This window comes from Poecilia formosa, unplaced genomic scaffold (assembly GCF_000485575.1).
Source record: "Poecilia formosa unplaced genomic scaffold, Poecilia_formosa-5.1.2 Scaffold0, whole genome shotgun sequence".
Lineage (NCBI taxonomy): Eukaryota > Metazoa > Chordata > Actinopteri > Cyprinodontiformes > Poeciliidae > Poecilia > Poecilia formosa.
In genome coordinates, this window is record NW_006799939.1 from 3,354,344 (window position 1) to 3,372,513 (window position 18,170).

An 18,170-nucleotide genomic window follows, 5' to 3' on the forward strand; every position below is an offset into this window, starting at 1 on the left:
AAGTAAAAACTTCAACTGCATTAGGACGCACAGCAGTAAAATGTGCAACATTCATTTCATTTCTCTTCATTTCAAGCTCTTCATGTGTCCCTGGTTAATCCTCAGATATGAAATTCTTTGAAGCATTTTCTTTTATTTTGATCGGTCCGTTACTTTAACTGCTTTGGTGACATTTGAGCCGACTCAGTTTACAGTTGACCCTCCGCCTTTATCCGCAGTTCAGTATTTGTGGATTATTCTGTGAAACGTAGCTCCAAAGTGTGCACATTTTTTCGTAGAGCACATCCAGGACACCTGAAAGAGAACGCAGCAGCTTGTGAACCTGAGACAGATCATTGCTAAATGACTTTTGCAAAACAGCCAATCCAGGAGCAAAACCTTTGTTTTCTGGGTGTCTTCAGGAAAAAAAACTATCTCTGAGAAAAAAACCCTCTTATTCCTGAGTCACAGCTCCGTCGTGGCCGTGACTGACTTACTGCTCTTGTGTGAGGCACGGCAGCTGCACAGCTTCAAATAGAAAGACTCTCCAGAGGCTCATCAGGTCAGCAGAGAAACTGACTGGCTGCTCCCTCCGCACCCAGGAAGAACTACAGATCCCGTTGCTTCACAAAAGCCATGAACATTATTAAAGATGCAACACACTTTGTTTCAGCTTCCACCCTCAGGACGGAGGTACCGGACAGTCAAAGCACGCACGATTCGTTTTAAAAAACACTTTCCACCCAAAGGCAGTTATTGCGCTAAATAAATCCTGAGCTTTAATCTCATGTGCAATATCTAAAACAGTGTACAAACACTGTAGATGTGTAAATATGGTCTATTATTGTGGGGTTTTTTTTGTTTTCTTTTTACCCTGTCTTAGGTTTTTCCATCCTGTCCTGATAAAAATATATATATTTTTTTATTGGAATACTGATGGTTGTGAGCAAATTGTCGTTCATGTAAAAGATCTGACAGAATTCAAATAGTATTCACAGAACAAAAAACAACTATTTGTCTCCAGAAGCCGCTCTGAGTTAATTGGACTCTGTCTACATAAATGATACAAGAGTCCACTGCGAAACGTTATGAAACGCCAGACCTTTAGACCTTTAGACCTGTTTTCCCGCGAGGGTAATTGTTTGACAAACCTCTTAAGCGCTCAGGAAGATTGTTAGGGAAACTGCGAGACAGAGAAGGTTGACACACAAGAGTCTGACTTATCAAGGCGGCTCGGCGATTTACACCGCAGCGTGTTTGTCTTTTAAATGAGCGTCGCTGTCAGAGTGTGCTTAGAATCAGTGTTTCTTTGTTGTCGGCGCAACACAAAATGGTCCTCTGGAGTGACTGAGATCCAATTAAAGATCACCTCCTCAGACTGTGTGTTCCCTGTGATTCGGTCCCACCAATCACCCGTCTCTCCGATCGCAACCGGAGGACGATGAGTGCCGATTCTCTTTGCTCGATGTGGAAATGGCGCAGCAGTTCAAACTTCTAAAAACTCGCATTAGTGGGATACTTGTGTTAGTGTTTGCTTTCTGTGAGAGTATTTGTCATTTGTCCAGATGTGCCAGAGGATCAAACGTTCTCATGTGTGTCAGAAATATGTAAATCTGCTTGTGTCCATCGGCGTATGGTGATGTGCTTTCAGTTTAGACGGAAACGTTTGTCTTCTTCTTTGAGTGTTTCAGCTTTTTGTTTTTCTTTGAATTGACAGATAAATCATTTAAAATAAGCCTTGTGAGAAATTTCCCAAGTTTGAGTTAAAGGTGTGATAAAATGTTGTTTTTTTCAGCTCATGTGTTTTATTCAAATATATATTTTTAATAAAACAACATAAACTTGTGTGAGATTGTCTGTTAAGGCTGTGACTTTATGCAATATTTTGGTCCTTTGAGGTCAGTGGTAGGGGTCATTTTCCAACCTCTTCAATGAGGTTGGAAAATGACCTCATTGTCATTTTCCAATGAAATTGTTGCAACATGCAACAATGCAACAACATTGTTGCATGTTGTTGGTGCAACAATGCATGCACCAACAACATGCATTGTTGGTGCATGTTGGTATTTTCTCAGTTAGTTAACGAACATCTGTGAGCGGATGCCTCACTACGCAGCATTATTAGGTCCAGACTCCCATCTTCTAAACCAGTGGTTCCCAAACTTTTTTTTCTGCGCCCCCCCCAGTGGTTTCCAAACATTTTCTGCGCCCCCCACCCCCTATGGATTAACGGGGGCCGGGGACATCGACTTCTTTGGGGGCAAAATGAATGTATCATGTAGCTGAAAATAGACACCAACATCGGTAGCTTATAAGGTACTTGTTAAGCTTAAGGTTCTGTATTGATATTAGCTAGTCATCTTTTAGCTAACATTACCTGCATCCAACAGCTTTACTCAACTCAGTCGGTTAGTTTGGAGGGAAAAACTGTGAAAAGTTCTTTGCGTTTTGCTGGTTTGCTGCCGTGATTCTAACACAAACCTGCGTAGCTCCGCACAGCAGCAGCAGGTCTCCTTCACAGGTATAAACCCAGCGCGAGCGTATTAGCACTCATGTTGCGTTTAAAGGCGGCTCGGAAAAACAGGTTACAACATGTTAACAACGGATTAAACAGTTTTAACTGCTGATAAAAGTGACAGAGGACACAAATATGGGAAGTGTGGAAGCCTCTACTGTATCAAATTGACATAGGAATAACAGAGAGTTGGCCAATCTAAGGTAAAAACCCAGCGCATACAGTGTTCATGTTTTTTTTTTTTTTCATCCAGACGGCTTCCCGCGGCCCCCCTGCAATGACACGGCGCCCCCCCTAGGGGGCGCGCCCCACAGTTTGGGAACCTCTGTTCTAAGCTGAGTCAATAGACAATAGCTGCAGGTGTCTTTGAAAGCAGCCGCTATATCAACAACTACAACGTAAGCTATCTTAACCCACAGTTTAGGCTCATAAACAAATACAATAGTGGTGTGATAAATAACACTTCTACTGAGAGAAAAAACTAGAAGGTGAATGTCAAATGACCCGTAAACCCGTTAAAAAAATGTAATCCACAATCGTGTTGAGGAATATTCCTGCCACTCATCCAGCTGCTCTCCATCAAATTCCGCAGAGAGCTGAGGAACAATACATTGTTTATTCAGTGATTCACACACTATGGCCCTTTACTTTATACTGGTGACAGCTCTGTTTCGGCCTGTGCGTGTCTCTCTGTGTGTTTCTATGCAAAATCAAGGTATGACTAAGTGCGTCTTGTCTGAAACGCTCACATGGCCGTAGCTCATCCTGGACGTTAAACGAAAAGGTCATCAAGTGTTTGAGTGAGTGTGTGCATTACTCTAAAAGTAATACCAAGAACAATCTACGCTTTCAGCAGCGTTACATGAGATGGATGTGGGAGGAGCTTAAGCACAGCGGAGCTGGAGGTCGATATGTTTCAGCGTCCTAATAGAAATCCACAAACGTATCATGATAATGTATATTTATCAAACACGTATTTGTATAAAACACAGCAGTGCTGGTTGTTCTGCAGCCTTCCTCTCATGATAAAATCAGTTTGAACAGCAGAAACTGTTCAACAATCTAACATTGTTAAATTATTCTGCTGGTGGGAAGAGAAAATCTAGACAGAATCAGTCTTTTGGCCAGCACCGAATTTAATAGGGAGCTCCATCTTTAGTTGACACTCAGGTTGTTCATCCTGCCTCATATTCAAACCTTCCTCTATTTGAAAATGAGATCTTCAGATTATCCCTTTCGCTGAAGATGAAATTCAGGCTGGTGTGACTTGATTTTTCTCTTGTTCCTGACGTCTTGTGTGAAAATGTTTAAATTATCTAGCTTGAATTAATGATTTTAAATTAGATTTTTACATTGCACAATGAAATTCAGGCTAGCTTCCTACAATGAAACAAACAACAACATAAAAACAAACTAACAGAATAGACAATAACTAAATAACATCAGTGTAAATATGCTAATCATGAGACTCAGAGGAGAAGAATGGCAGCAACGGCGGTGCCACCGATAGCATCGCTTTGTTTCTTGCTTGAAAATCTCTTTCACATTTTACTTTGTTCTGAAATAAATAACCTGCTCTCTCACATTAAGTAGGCCTTTAAAGATTCAGCCACACTTCTGCAGTTTTACTGATAAATGCAACCTATTCAAATAAGGGGTGACATAAAATCTGCTAATGATTGTGCCACTTTGAAGAACAAAGTCATGATCTTTGAAATATGACATTCTGAAGTCAAAGAAACAAAGTAATGCTCTTTCAGTTCCCCCCATTAAATGTGTGAAGTTTTGAAAGGGTGGGAAAGAAAAAGTCTACAATCAGTGACAATATGGCAGAGGAAACATGGCACATTGTGGTTTGATGGGGGAATTTGAACGCAGCCATGCATGAATTACAAGCTGAAGGAAAATCCAGGAGTAAATGTCGACAATGAACAGCAAACCTCGGTTTCTTACACTGCCACTGAAGAAGCCAATGAGGAAGTGAGTCAATGTCCCATCATTCATGCAAAGTAAGTGGTGGGTCTTCAACAACATGTCCTTGCAAAGCACCAGGCCTAACAATATGCTACATCACCTCAGTGATTTCATGTTCCTCACCAGGAAGACAGACTTCAAACTTTACCTGCACAGAAAGTGCTAAAATGAACAGAACTGATACAAAACCTGCCAATATTTAGAGCTAAAATCCAAATGATGGCTGTAAGTTGTGAAAATGTCAAGGAGAAAATAATTTTGCAGTGGTTTTTGTTATTTGAAATACTTGCAAGAGCATGTTTTGATAACCAATGACTTGTCTTTTTTATCATTTTAACGGATTTTTTACCCTAAACCTGTTTCTGCTTGCTTCTTTTTTTCTTCTCTATGTTGCCATATTTTCTCTTCCCAGCTCTTCTTTTGAATGTTGTCATTTTTTTATAGTTATCCCCTACAAATTTAAATCATTTCACAAATACAAATCACATGAACACGAATAATAAAGCAAGCCTCCACAGGTTGACCACGGATTGGTTCTCTCCTCTACTCACCGGCAACTTTTGAGAATTCATTTTGCACCACAAGGTGAGCTCAAGGGATAAATGGGGGTGAGCAACAGGGAGCGTGGGTGTGAGTTAGAGTTGTGTCCTTGGTGCTGTTTCATTATCAGTGTGATGATGGATCATACACTAAAGCCTCCCACCGGGAACAATCGGTCTTTTTAGTGTCGCCACCAGCTCCGTGAAGCGATAGAAGTTTTGAATCAACTCACATTTCTGCTGTTTGCTAACAACAGTGAGCAGCAGCAAGCAGCGTGCCGCACACTTTTATTTTTGAGGCTTTTGTTGTGGGACAGCGAACATTTCAGCGCCAGTCCACCACAGCAATGGCAGATGGCAAACAACAATAAACTGATGACGTCACAGAAGCTAAAGCGATTGTAATAAGTAGCTTTCCATAACTCAAATGTTTGTCGTTGTCAGCTTAAGAAGTATATTTCTGCCTTGCACTTTCTACAGGTCCTTTATATTTGAACACGTTTTTCATGTGAAGGTAAAAGTGGTTTGCTACAAAGGAGCATTTTTTTTTTCCTTGCCACCTGGGAGAAACCAATAATTTCTTTGCAAAAAACTGTATGAACATATGAGGCAGAACAAAAAAAACTTTAATATTTTCATCTCAGAATGGTTGCGGCCTATCACCTGCTGCACATGTAAAATGCACTTCCCAAATGTTGTCATTCAAGCGGTACCAGGTGGTGCACTGGTTAAAAACCTAGACGATGGGTCAGATTTGAAGCACAAGTGCTTTAAAACAGGAACTTTCAAAGTGTGGGAGATCTAGCCTTCCCTCAGAGAACAAATCAACTAAACTCACTCCCCTCAAAACACCCCAAGTTTTATTTCTGCAAACCTTTTACTGTTGCTGTGCTTGATATTTCATTCCTATGTTTCACAGAGGTTGTGAGATTTGCCAACTTTAAATAATCATGGTTTTATGTCCTTCATTTTCTTTTTCTAATTTTAATCGGTCCAGACTCTTTTCTCATTAGTCACAGTAATATTACGTACTAAAAATCCATCCAGTTTGTCTGTGGCATAGGATTTATGAAGTTAGCCAAACATCATCAGTCACTTTTTCTGCTTTTTTTTTTTCTTCTTCATTTTGCCCACTATAAAACTCTGGCGCCCCCTGCTTTAAATAATTAAATCCAGTTGTACCAATTAATAATTTCAACAAGTAATTGAAACACTCCTTTTGTGATTTAGCAAGTAGAATAAGGATTTACGTGGACTAAGCTGTGGTCTGCCACTTTATACAGGGTCCAAGATCCACTGACATAAAATAAAACGTCCCACAGGATATCATGCGCAGGGTGTAACATGCAGGCAGTCAAAATGTAAAAAGTAAAAGTGTTGGGAAAGGTGTATAGCTGGAGTCCAAAGTCAGTTTTCAAGAACAGGTGGATTTAGATGTCGCCTTGATTCAACACACCTGCAGATTTAGTGCTTAATTAGCAGGATCCAGTAGCACTAGGTGACATGCTGAGGAGGAAATTCGGGAAGTTTGATTCAGTCGTTTTAGAGCAAGGTCAAACCTAAAGCATGCAGGATACCAGCCCTTAAAGACTGGAGTTCCCGGATAACGCCGGGTACCCAGGAATGCCTGCAGGTCTGGAAGCTCTGACAGATGAGCAATAATGAACTAATCAGACATTTTGATGCTGGACAAAAGTGGTAGACATGACACAATTACATGACGGCGACTTTAAGTAAAAGGGGCAATGGAAGCTGAGCAAGTTTTTAAAGAGGTCAGTGGGACTTGGCTGGTTTGGGGCAAGTGATCCCCAAACTGGAAAAGTTTGGGGATCACTTGCCTGTGCAAAAGTATTAAAGAACAGCTAACGCTCTGGAGAACGTTTGAGCTCCCAGAACTTTGGGTTGGAAATCATGTTTGGAGAGGAAAGGCCCCTGTGGAAAGACGACGTGTGAGTGTTTATGGGTTTATACTGAAAACTCTGAACCCCAAAGCAAGTCTGGGCGAGATGTGCGCTACTGTGTGAGCAGTGAGCACACATTTAATTGAATCTATTTGTCATCTCAGTGTTGTGCACCTCTTCCATGAAACAGTGAACAACCTTTACTTACTGTCTTATCTACAAGTTTCCTTTCATAGAAGTACATGTGTATAATAAGTAACATCATCTCTGCTTGTGTGCATGTGTGTGTGTGCGTGTGTGTGTGTGTGTGTGTGGTGTGTGTAACCTGTCGTACTGTTTCCATCACAGCTTTCTTCATTCAGGCAGCAAAACTCCTCTATTTCCTGTGAGTGGCAGACTGCCTTGGGCTGGCAATAAACCTGTCAGGGAGAAGAGATGAGAGGAGAGGGAGGAAACAGGTGAAAACAACTGCTAGGCCAGACAAAATACTACCTTTGTAGTTCAAAGACTATATAATGTCGCTTTCGAGAGATTCGAAATCCGTCCTAGATGTAGAAGAGATTTAATACAAAGTATGGGGAGTGACTGATGGGTTTGTAACCTGCCAGACTTTTCAGTGCTGCTTTAGTGGAAACTAGGCCAAGCTAAATAGAGCTATTTAAAAAAAAAAAAAAAACGCAGAATGCGTCCTGATTCGTCTGGGGATCCATCTCCAGATCCAGCTATCTCTGCTGTCTTATACACATATTTATGCTCTTCCTCAGAGGAAAAAAACCCACCACAGTCAAACGGGGTTATTTCCCATATTTAGGGATGTCTAATAACATCACAAAACGATTATTTCCCCCAAAAACTCAGTTTTATATTTTGTCTCTGAACTTTCCGTCGCCACCCCGACACGTATATTACTGCACAGTGATTTTATAGCCCATAAAGAAACATTAGTACTGATGAAAGGAGCGCATTAGAAAAAGCAGCAGAAGTTAGTCCTGTTATTTCCCCAGAGAAACTCATTTCTCAGTAAGACCTCAGCGTTAAGCAAACCAGGTCTAAACTCAGACTTTTGTCAATTGAAATCCGTGTGGCTTCGTCTTATTAGATGTTTCGAATTACAGGAAACAAACCGATACATCCTGAGACCGAGTTTGGATCTTTATAAGTCTGCATGGGACGTGTTAGATTTGGAAATCACACAGCGGGGGGGGAGGGAGCTTCAGTGCGAAGTGCAGGAAGACGGGAAGCGGCAAAGTTCAGCGAGATTATTTCCTTGGAGAAAGGAGAGTTCAAGCAGCAATAATACCGGCGCACAATAACTCAGAAGTGGTCCACTAAATTCCTTATAGCTGAATAACACAACTAGTGTGGAAAGCATCTCATGTGATCACTTTTTTTTTTGTTGTCTTTTTTGCAGCTTCTACGTCACATTTCCCTTCAGATTGAGACGGCCTGTTGCTCTCACAGCTTCTCACTTCATGGTTTTTGCTTCAGTACCGCAGAGATGGCCCAGAAACTCATGACAAGCTTTGCACAGGACCTTCTTCCCTCCCAACAAGGCAACTGGGCCAATGCAGAGCCCTCATTAGTTAAAAATAAGTTTTAAAAAATCCCTCAGAGTTCACGTGTTTACTCGAATTGAGATTTTCAGTGTCAATCACTGAAAATTTAGATTCGAGTAAATTAGTTCAAGGTATGCTTCCCAGTTCACGGTGTTAAAGTTAATCAAACCAACACCATAAATACAGTAGATTTAAAGTGTAAATCGCCACTGTATTTTATCAGTACTGCGCTCACTCACTACAGCCTGTTTGATTTTCGATGTCAGCGGGAGACGAGGACAGAACAGCATTACTAACCTGCAGTAGAGTCACTGAGAGAGAATTAGAGCTTGTGAACGTAAAGCCACATGGCAGAAATGTCTTCTTTAAACGATAGGATTTAGAACAGCGTGGGGAAATTTACTGAAATTAAGTTTAAACCAAAGAAAACTCTGCAACTCCACACATCGCACCTCAAATACTCTAAAAAATAATTAACCCATAGTTACATTATAAAAGCATTTGAAATAGCTAATAAAATAATGATCGTATAATTGTAACCAGCTCAATTTTTAAAGTAACCCACCCAACACCGTTCAACGCTTAGGGCTGCGGTCTCCAATAAATTCGCATCCTGCTCCTGCTTACAGTGTTCAGAATCAGTTTGCTGACGTGCTAAACTAACATTGGCATGCTTTGGTAAAAATCATGAACGGTCATATTGTTATGAAGCAGATTTCAATGCAGTGCCAGAGAAGGATTTGAGTTGAGGAAAGACGTCGTCCTCCTGCTTCACAATCGTGGCACGTTGCACTGAATGTCATAAATTTAGGGGCTCGGCGTTTAAGCAGCTTTCTGTTCAGCTTCCACCCCTCCCCCACGTGTAGACAGCTGAAAGGCAATCATTACAGCAACAAAACAATGCATATGGCCAAAAACACAATTTTGCAAGCGGTGCACATGAAACGATGCCGTGATTATTAAAAACTGTCAGGGGCGACATGCAGCTGCAGATAGCACACCAAGAACATGTACAAGCTCAGTCTGGATAATTAGTCCTCTTCCTTAATAGGAACAAAATGAAGCTGGAAGTGATTCAACTCTCCAGGTTCATCAGCCCAGCGGAGACAAATCTTCATTTAGTCCACAATTAAAATACAAGTTGCGCCCGGTATGATCAGCAGACTTTAATGTCTGAAGTTACCGGGCTGTTTTGAAGACCCCCAACCTGCAGGCAGTGTTGACTCGGCCCCCAGGTTCAGTATGGCAACAGCGAACAGCCAGGAGAGGACGAAGGATGATTCCTCTGCTTTGATTTATCAAGACACTCCCCGACTTTCTGAGGTAGCAGAATAGAGCACATAAAGAGACTTTTCCATCCGGGAGCTACAGCGAGGTTGGTCGTCTCATTTTGTTCCAGCATATCCTTTAAAAGGTTCAATATTCCCAGCTCTTTTCTAAAGTTCCCTGTCACATAAAATACATGATCAAACTTTATTTATTTATTTATTTATTTATTTATTTATACCAATCAGTCCTTTGCTTTTCCTTCCATGATTCATTTTAATCACTTTGGTTTGATTTGATTTTATATTCTCTTGTCTCATCAATTCCTCCTAGATTTATTTCACAACTATGCTTCACTTTGTGTAGATCTATCACATAACTCCCCCCCCCAAATTTACACATCCAAAAAAGTTTGTCTGCCGCTTAATATTTTTTTTCTAATCTTGGCTGCATTTGAGTTGTGAATGAGTGATAAACAAAAATATGGATTGGTCTGATTGTTCTGTACTATCACCCCCCCTCCTCCCCTCCGACACACTCACAGTGTGTTCACTCAGCCACCAGCTTCAGTGCAGCGCAACAATAGGGAGCATGATGGCTGATTGGAGCAGAGCAGAGGGCCCCATCCACTGAAGAGGCCTCTGCTCCGCACAAAACAGCCCTGCAATTAGCTGAAGCACCATGACTCATCACTCGGAGGAGAAACGGAGACAATAAACATGAACGTATTCAGTAAGAAGCTGTCTTCATGTCATGTACGACGTTTTCTGGGACAGCGGTCGCGTCATCACAAGCGGTAGATCTGTGTGTGTGTGTGTGTGTGTGTGTGTGTGTGTGACCTTGTTTGGGTTTTCTCACACACATTGGTAAGAGTGTGCTTCATTCCAGCAGATGGATAGTCTTGCGTGCAAGGTTTATTTATTTATTCTAGTTTGATGTAAGTTCATTTGGGGGAAGATATGTTCATGAATAAATTCATGACACACAAGTAAACAATGTAATTATTTGCACTGTGTGTTAGGATTACCATATTAATTAGCCCTCGCAGCTACCGTAGCACAAATACATACCACTGAGTTGTCAACGTATCTGCAATAAACGCTTCAAACAAACAGAAAGAATACAAATTTAAACCTACACCTATACCTCAGTGCTCTTTTTGTTATTTGTTTTTATGCTGACTAAACAAATGCACATGAAATCAGGTTGATAAAGCAAGCAGCCGCAAGTAGCTGTGGTAGTTTCTTAGAAATCAGAAGCATTGGCCCATGGATCTATTTGTTGTTGGGGAAAACGTGAATCAGGTTTCCTAAGAAAGTTATTTTACACATAAATACGTTTGTAATACAAAACATCCCTGCAAAGCCAGCAGGTGAAGACAACATGAAAAACGTCCCGACACGATGGCGCGAACTGGAGACAAACAAGAGAGGCAAAACGAAACGGGCAACAGCGTCAGGGGAGCCATCTGAGTCCAGCAGTGGAACCCGACGTGTGTTTCATCACTGCATAAGTACGCATTAAGAACCAACCTAAGCTGGCATCTGGAAAAATAGCTACATCCATCTAATAGCAGGCAGTTTAATCAGCATATATGGGAACACAAGAGCGGAGAGTCAGAAAAGACTAATGAACAAAAAACAACAAGAAACAGCAAATGCATGTTAAGGTAAAGCTTAAGTTAGATTTAAAGCTCTGGCATGGTCAAAGAACAATAAAAATCTCCTGGATGTCTTAGCTGCAGGGAGGACTGATGCACAGCAGGCAGCTGAACATCATATCCACCTGCAGAGGCAGCGACTGGGGAAATGTGGAATCTTGTTTTTTAAGTCATCCTTTACAGCAAAAGCAAACAAACTGATTGAAAGACTCACAAAGGCTTCAGGGGAATAAATTCAAAGAACAGTGCACTAAGATCTCTAAGGCTCTATTATTATTATGATTGGAAAAAGGGTGAAACTGGTTCATGCTAATTTATAGATGTGATGCAAACTATCAACACTAGGATGTGTTAGTGCTTCTGATTGGCTGAAGCCATTTTCATTAGTTTCCCCAAATAAAAAAAAATGCAATAGAAGCTCAAATGCTCTGTAAAAACTTTCAAACGTAAATGTTGATCTCACGTCGGTGTGACTGATACGAACGAGAAAGCTGAGATCTTTTTGAAGTGAGGTTTTGTTGACAGGTGAACTGAACTAGTTTTTTAAATAATGAGGCGCAACAGAAACATCATCAGCAAAAGCTGTGAATTTACCGTAGACTCCAAGAGTTGGCCAGGATTTCAGAGCAGAAATCTGTTTACAACTTCCATAAGAATTTAATTTGAGAAAATGTTTCTCCGATTGAGATTCTTTGCCTGTGGACAGCCTTCATTCATTTAAGTTGCTCTTTTTCTACTTTAACATCCATCTTTCTTCTTCGCCCAAAAATAACCGACAGGACTCGACTAACGAGGTGACAGCTTTACTTGTCTAATGAAATCCTGGGGGAGGAGGGCGGATTATTTTGTTTCAAGTCAGATGTCTGTCTGAGCGAAAGACCAGAGGATTTAGACACGACAAATTAGACGAGGAGACATGAAGACTGCAGTCTTTGTTGCTGAAAGAACGGCGTGTATGAAGGAAATGTGGACCCGTGTGGTAAACCAGTAACTAAAAAATGTGCTTCTTAATAAGAAAAATCCGTGAAAAGGCAATCTTTGTTACAAATTTGAGCATATTTAGTCAGGAGGTCGGTGAATTAGCTTCCAGTCTCAGTAAAGGTTTCACTGTTAAGTACAGAATATTGATTGTTTAATCAATATTGTTTTTGCTACGGCTTATTTTCCATAATTTGAACTCACTTGTGACCAACATACATCCGATCATCCTCCTGACGTCGAAACCTTCTGGTTCTCCAGAGACAAAGTTATGAAGCACCTCGCTTTGCACGCATGTATTGTTGTGTGTGACAGAAGTTCATATATCACTTTAAATGTGTCGTTTAATAGTCCAGAGCTGCACGTATGAGCAGGTAAAATTCAGGCATAACCAAGACCTGCATAACAAAGTTTTATTCATTTTAGCCTCAGGGTCAGAATCTCTCCGGGGGATTTAAAGTTTCAGGCCCTAATCTACAAAAGACTCAAGAATGAAATAAATAAAGATGCTTTGAGACCTTGGAGTGACCTTCACAGCAGGTAGACAGCTGGGAAGTTTTTAATGACTCACCCCGAACAAACAAATCAGATTTTCAGCAAGCAACAACTTAACTTGACAAAGTCAAGACGGTGGGTTTTGTCACAAGTGTAAAAGTTGATGATTCAACTTTTTACAAGCAAGTTGCTGGATGACGACTTTTTCTTGATATTCTGGGTTGCAGGTTAATAAACTGTAAGACATCTATTCAGCCCTTTTTTTTTATTTTATTTTACTTTTTACAAAACTTCCAACAGAGTTTCAGGGGATTTTCGTCAAACTAAGAAAGAGATTAAAGTTTCTTCAGTTCCTTAAAAAACAACAACAACAACAACAACAAACAACCATTCAGTAAGTTCCCCTGCGGCGATGTGTGAAGTGTAGAGGTAAATCAGCCTCCCATATATTACGGCCGTTATGCGTCTGGGGTTTGATTCCCCACCGAAACCTTTACCGCATGTCGTCCCCCTTTCTCTCTCTTTCCATTTCCTTTCTAGTCTACTGAGAAAAAGGCCTCTAATACCAGAAATATCTTTTTAAAAATCATGTTTCCTCAATTCCCCTCTAAATGTTCTAAATATTCTACAGTTAATCTGGTAAAATACAATATAAGAAACAAATTTAGCAATATTTCTGGTTCACAAAAAAGATAGTTTTGACAAAAAGAGAGCTCTTGACAGTCAGACGCATCTTGCAATATTTGCTGTTGCTGGAGAAATTATCATTGTTTTCTTAGCAGACAAACTAATAGTGAGTGCCAAAGCTAATCAAGGACTTAAACTGCTACTTTTCTAAATTCCTGCTAATGCCCGCAGTGCTGCAGTGCTAAAGCTAGCTTTTGGATAAACAAAAGCTAGCTTCTGGGTCATACAGAAAGGAAGTGATCAGCCCACAAGAACGCAGCGAGAGTTTGGTGCCAATCTTCAGGCAGCTGGCAGCACATTCACCAAAACCAGGCGTGGTAGCAAAGTATGCCGCAGTAAAAAGCGATTGTACAAACCTGTCTTCATTTTGTACTAATGTCACACGCAATTACTGTGTTTGGAAGAAGGAAAATGCAGAATTGTGGGATTTTGTGGAAACATGAATGTGAACAAATGACATAATTGAATATTTCAAGAAAGTCAGGATTAAGTCAAACAATATTTCCAACACGAACGAAGAAATTTATTCTCCAAAAATGCAAAAACTGTGATCGTCTGAACAACGAATTACCTCAAGAACTTCGGGACATTATGAGTTGATAATGACACTATCAGCTCACGGATCTGTGTGTTTGATCAGTTCCTATTTGTCTGTTTCAGTGATCCAACAGGATCACACACACCTTCTGTGTTTCCATTGTTTCACCGCTGCAAAAATGAAAGTTACACTAAAAGTTCCTCTGAATTACTTTTTGACAATCCCCACAATGGCTTTGATCAGAACTCCCATGGAGATTATTGGTAGGTTCATGCAAACAAAGCTGCAGATTGAAATTTGGCCTTTTAATGGAGCCATGAAGCCTGTCATCCCTGAACAATACCTTCCACTCTTAAAAGCAAGAGTGATTTCGCTTTGAGCTGCACAATGAATCGCTTCAACCACAGTCTATTGTAGTTGAGGCTAAATAGAGCCTTTTAGCTTGTCTCCACTTGAGTCCTCTGATTGTGTCAATAAACTCATTCTTTGTGCCCGTGTGTTGTTCCCTGTAACCCAGGTGAGTCAGGCGTAGCCATCACTATCAAAGCTGCCACAGCTGAAACTATCTGTCTTCATGTTGGTGTGTGTCCCGCGGTATGTGTGCACGTTTGCGTGTTCAGTGGCGTCAGTGCTGCCGGTTTCTGCGCCATACACAGGCTCCTCCCACCCGGTACAGGCTCCTCCCACTTCCTCTGAGTCTGTATAAAGTGTAGCATCCCCTCCCTCTCTCCCATATTCTCTCAGCCTAAGCAGTGGAGCAAAACTCTGCCTCTTCAGATCCTCGTCTCCTGACTTGCCAACAACTGGAGGTAAGAAATACACATCTTTTTTTTTTTTTTTTTTGTCATTCAACTTTGAGCATTTTGCAAAAAAAAAAAAGATAAGCACTTAAAGTTACAAACCCCTTAAATGGTGTAGAATTTTAAAAAGAGGGTGAAAGTTTTTTGCTTTTCTCCACCCCCCAATTTGTAATGTTTTTATTAATGACTATATGAAGAACTCATAAATATCTGAATTACAGGCAGTGAGGAGGAGTATTAATAGTCAGTTCTTGATTGGTAAAAAATAATGGTAAAAAAAATTAACCACTTTTACATACGAAAGATAATTTGAAAGTTGGTTAACGGCCAAATATATCGTACTTTCTGAATGTGGAGAAAATTTTGGTTATAGCTTGATTTTTTTTTCTTTCTGCATTTCAGTAGTGATATAATAAATACTTGAGCACATAAACAAAAATAAAAACCAGAGCTTTTCTTTAAAAACTAAGCAAAGTGTAAAATGTGCGATGCAGAGTTGTGGAAAAGGTTCTCACACACAGCAGCTCATCATTATCAGCCCGATGAATAATGAATGAAAGACGACCAGCTGCTATCAGGAATTATATTAGCATTGAAAGAATGACTACTTACAGCACCACTCTGCCACTTTCTATAAAATTATTGAAATGGACATTTGTTTTCTGTGCCAGTGATGAAATTACAGATCAATTCTTGATGTAACTGAGATTAAAACTACGAGCTCCACGTCTCATCCGAACAACTCCTGGTGTTAGGATGTTATATGAAATAATCAGTGAATAACCAGGGAACGGCTGCAAAACCCTCCATCACCTCAGAATATTTTGCAAAGAACTTAAAGCTGGAAAGTCTCAAAATGGTTCTGAATAAACATGTTCAGTGACAGTAAACAGAAGTCTGCAGAGCGCTGAGCTGTAATAGCAACACAGAAGCAAACGGAGACAGTGGGATTTTCCAATTACTGCAGATCGAAAGCCTCCAAGCAACTGGTGTTGTCTTTATCTAATTGGACTTTTCTTCTGGAAGAGTTTTCTAATACCAAGCATCGTTCATCACATCTAATGAAGATTATTCACCAGGGTGAAAAATTAGCTAAATCAGCCTCCCAAATGTAATATTGCATCCAGAATAATAATCTATCAGCGATATTCTGAGTGTGAGGAAATATTTCATTGGCACCATTTGTTGGAGGAAATTTTCTTAAAAGAGGAAATTATAGATGGGGAAAAAACAAATATGATTTAGTTCCTCAGTGAGTTTATATTAATATAATCTGAACCCAAAAAGCAAAGCGCAGAGCCAAATTAAGATGTGGAGATAATTATCATATTTCCTTTGAGATTTATTCATCGCTGACACTGCCACAATCAGCGTGTGTGTGTGTGTGTGTATGTGCGTGTGTTGAACAGTAAAATGTTCCATCACTCTTTGGCAGCTCAACCAGAGTGTATAAAACAGACAAGATGATGTTTACCGTATTTTCACCAAACATTAATCTCTTCCCCCCACGTTGCTCTTTAGAAACTATGAAACTGTGTTTAACATTTTTAACTTAAATTGTCTGTAGGTTTCTTTCTAATTGGAGGGAAAGATTTTGATCATTTAACTGTGTGGTGTTGTTCATGTTCTCTTTTCTTTGTATCCAGTCATGAATGTAGGTATCTATGCGTGTTTTATCCTGGCTGCTTTGTCCAGTGGCTCCCTGAGTCTGCCTCCACAGTCAGTGGTAAGACACACACACACACACACACACACACACACACACGCATTGACACCATAAGTCACAAAAAAGTTAAAGCAGTTAATATGAGAGACATTCCATATGTTTACTTCCACGCTTTAAAAGTGGCACATATAAAGAAAATCATCATCATCTACATTTTTTCCTAGTAGAATTAAATTCAAAATGAATTTCCATACATCTTCCTTTCTTCTCCCAGAGAGCTGAGAGTACGGCTCACTTAACAAACAGCCTCCATGATCCGTTGTCCAGCCGAACGCGCCAGGTCCGCTCGGCTCCAGCGCCACCATCAGACCGGTTCGCCCACTACAGCCAGCTCCGTGAGAACGCAGAGGCTCCCAACAGCCTGAGCCAGCTGCTGGCCAGACTCGTCCCCAGGAAAGGTGAGTGCTCTGGGGTACAGAGGCAACTAGAAGCTGAGGTTATTAATGTCCTTCCCTTCAATCATTTATCTTTCTCTCATCGTCCAGTTATTCTTTTTCTTCCCTGCATCCGTCCGTCTGCAGTCCACCGTCATTTCACGCTGAGCCCGTATCCCACCATCTGCCGTGCCCCACCTCCTTCCTGCCTCCTCCCCGTCTCTTCCACTTCTTTTTAACCAAACCTCCTCCCTCTATCATTTCCTCCTTCGTCTCCTTGTCTCCACGCTGCAGAAAGTAAAAGGACAGAAACAGAACAAGTCAACATAAGTTAAATTGCTCCTTTCATACCATCATTAACAACAAAGTAGAAAATAAAGGATGTAAAAAAACCTGATTTGATTTCTTGCAGGTTCTGGCTTCCAGATCAGATCCTCCCTCAGCAGCAGAGCCCTGGCCCCCAGCCACAGGATAGAGGACAGAGATTACCTTGGCTGGATGGACTTTGGACGACGCAGTGCAGAAGAGTATGAATACTCCCCGTGAAGCCACAGCCGGCTCTCACCACCCTGCCGCTGTCACGGCCCCCCAACACCCCCAGTTAAACCAGCAGAATAACGTTACAGTTGTTTTTTTTTTTTACTTTTACAACACACTTAAATAAGAATCCTGTATTGAGTTTAGCATAAAAATGACAAAACTTACTTAATAAATGGGAAAGTAATAGATATTTTAATTCAGATAAGAGACATTAAGAAGCTTGAAAGCAGTATTTTTCCATCTGATTACTTCATTTGCTCTTTAAAATAAATCATTTCATTAAAGAGAGAGAAGCTCCATCATGTCTTAAATCAGTTCTGCTGTTTTTTGGGGGGGATTTTTTCTGCGGGTTCATTTCAACCTTTACCAAATACAGATTAAGTGCTCTGGTATTTAGGACAGGACAGGGTTTTTATGAGTTCCACACAGAATAAAAGCACAATTGGATCGGACTGCTGAAAATGGTGCACAGGAGTATGAGTATTTTTACTGATGAAGTTATTTTAATGTCAGTTTAATTTCTGCTCAACACTTTTGTGAAAAGGTGTTAATTTCAAGTGCTACGTCAAAGTAATATTAAAATATCTCAATTCAGCTGAAGTGTTGGGATATTTCTGAAGCATTTTATTGAGCGTCTGAATC

General features: G+C 40.5%; 1 protein-coding gene and 1 long non-coding RNA gene across 2 annotated transcripts; both read left to right on the top strand.

Moving 5' to 3' along the window:
• Positions 1-7,262: 7,262 nt before the first annotated feature.
• Positions 7,263-8,649, top strand: LOC103138133 (uncharacterized). The gene is made up of 2 exons (XR_001662289.1): positions 7,263-7,366; positions 8,320-8,649. It is a non-coding gene; the product is annotated as an uncharacterized LOC103138133 (long non-coding RNA).
• A 6,145-nt stretch (positions 8,650-14,794) lies between these two features.
• On the top strand, positions 14,795-18,122 carry ccka (cholecystokinin a). Its single transcript, XM_007552363.2, has 4 exons — positions 14,795-14,897; positions 16,535-16,614; positions 16,829-17,012; positions 17,401-18,122. Exons 2-4 carry the CDS (start codon positions 16,537-16,539, stop codon positions 17,532-17,534), a joined length of 396 nt encoding a protein of 131 aa, XP_007552425.1. The 5' UTR covers positions 14,795-14,897; positions 16,535-16,536; the 3' UTR covers positions 17,535-18,122.
• The last annotated feature ends 48 nt before the right edge of the window (positions 18,123-18,170 follow it).

Excerpts from the sequence above, each read along its gene's own strand:
- ccka (XM_007552363.2), top strand. The coding sequence starts at position 16,537 with ATGAATGTAGGTATCTATGCGTGTTTTATCCTGGCTGCTTTGTCCAGT. Across the intron at positions 16,615-16,828 it reads GTCTGCCTCCACAGTCAGTG|AGAGCTGAGAGTACGGCTCA; the intron begins GTAAGACACACA and ends TTCTTCTCCCAG. Across the intron at positions 17,013-17,400 it reads CAGACTCGTCCCCAGGAAAG|GTTCTGGCTTCCAGATCAGA; the intron begins GTGAGTGCTCTG and ends GATTTCTTGCAG.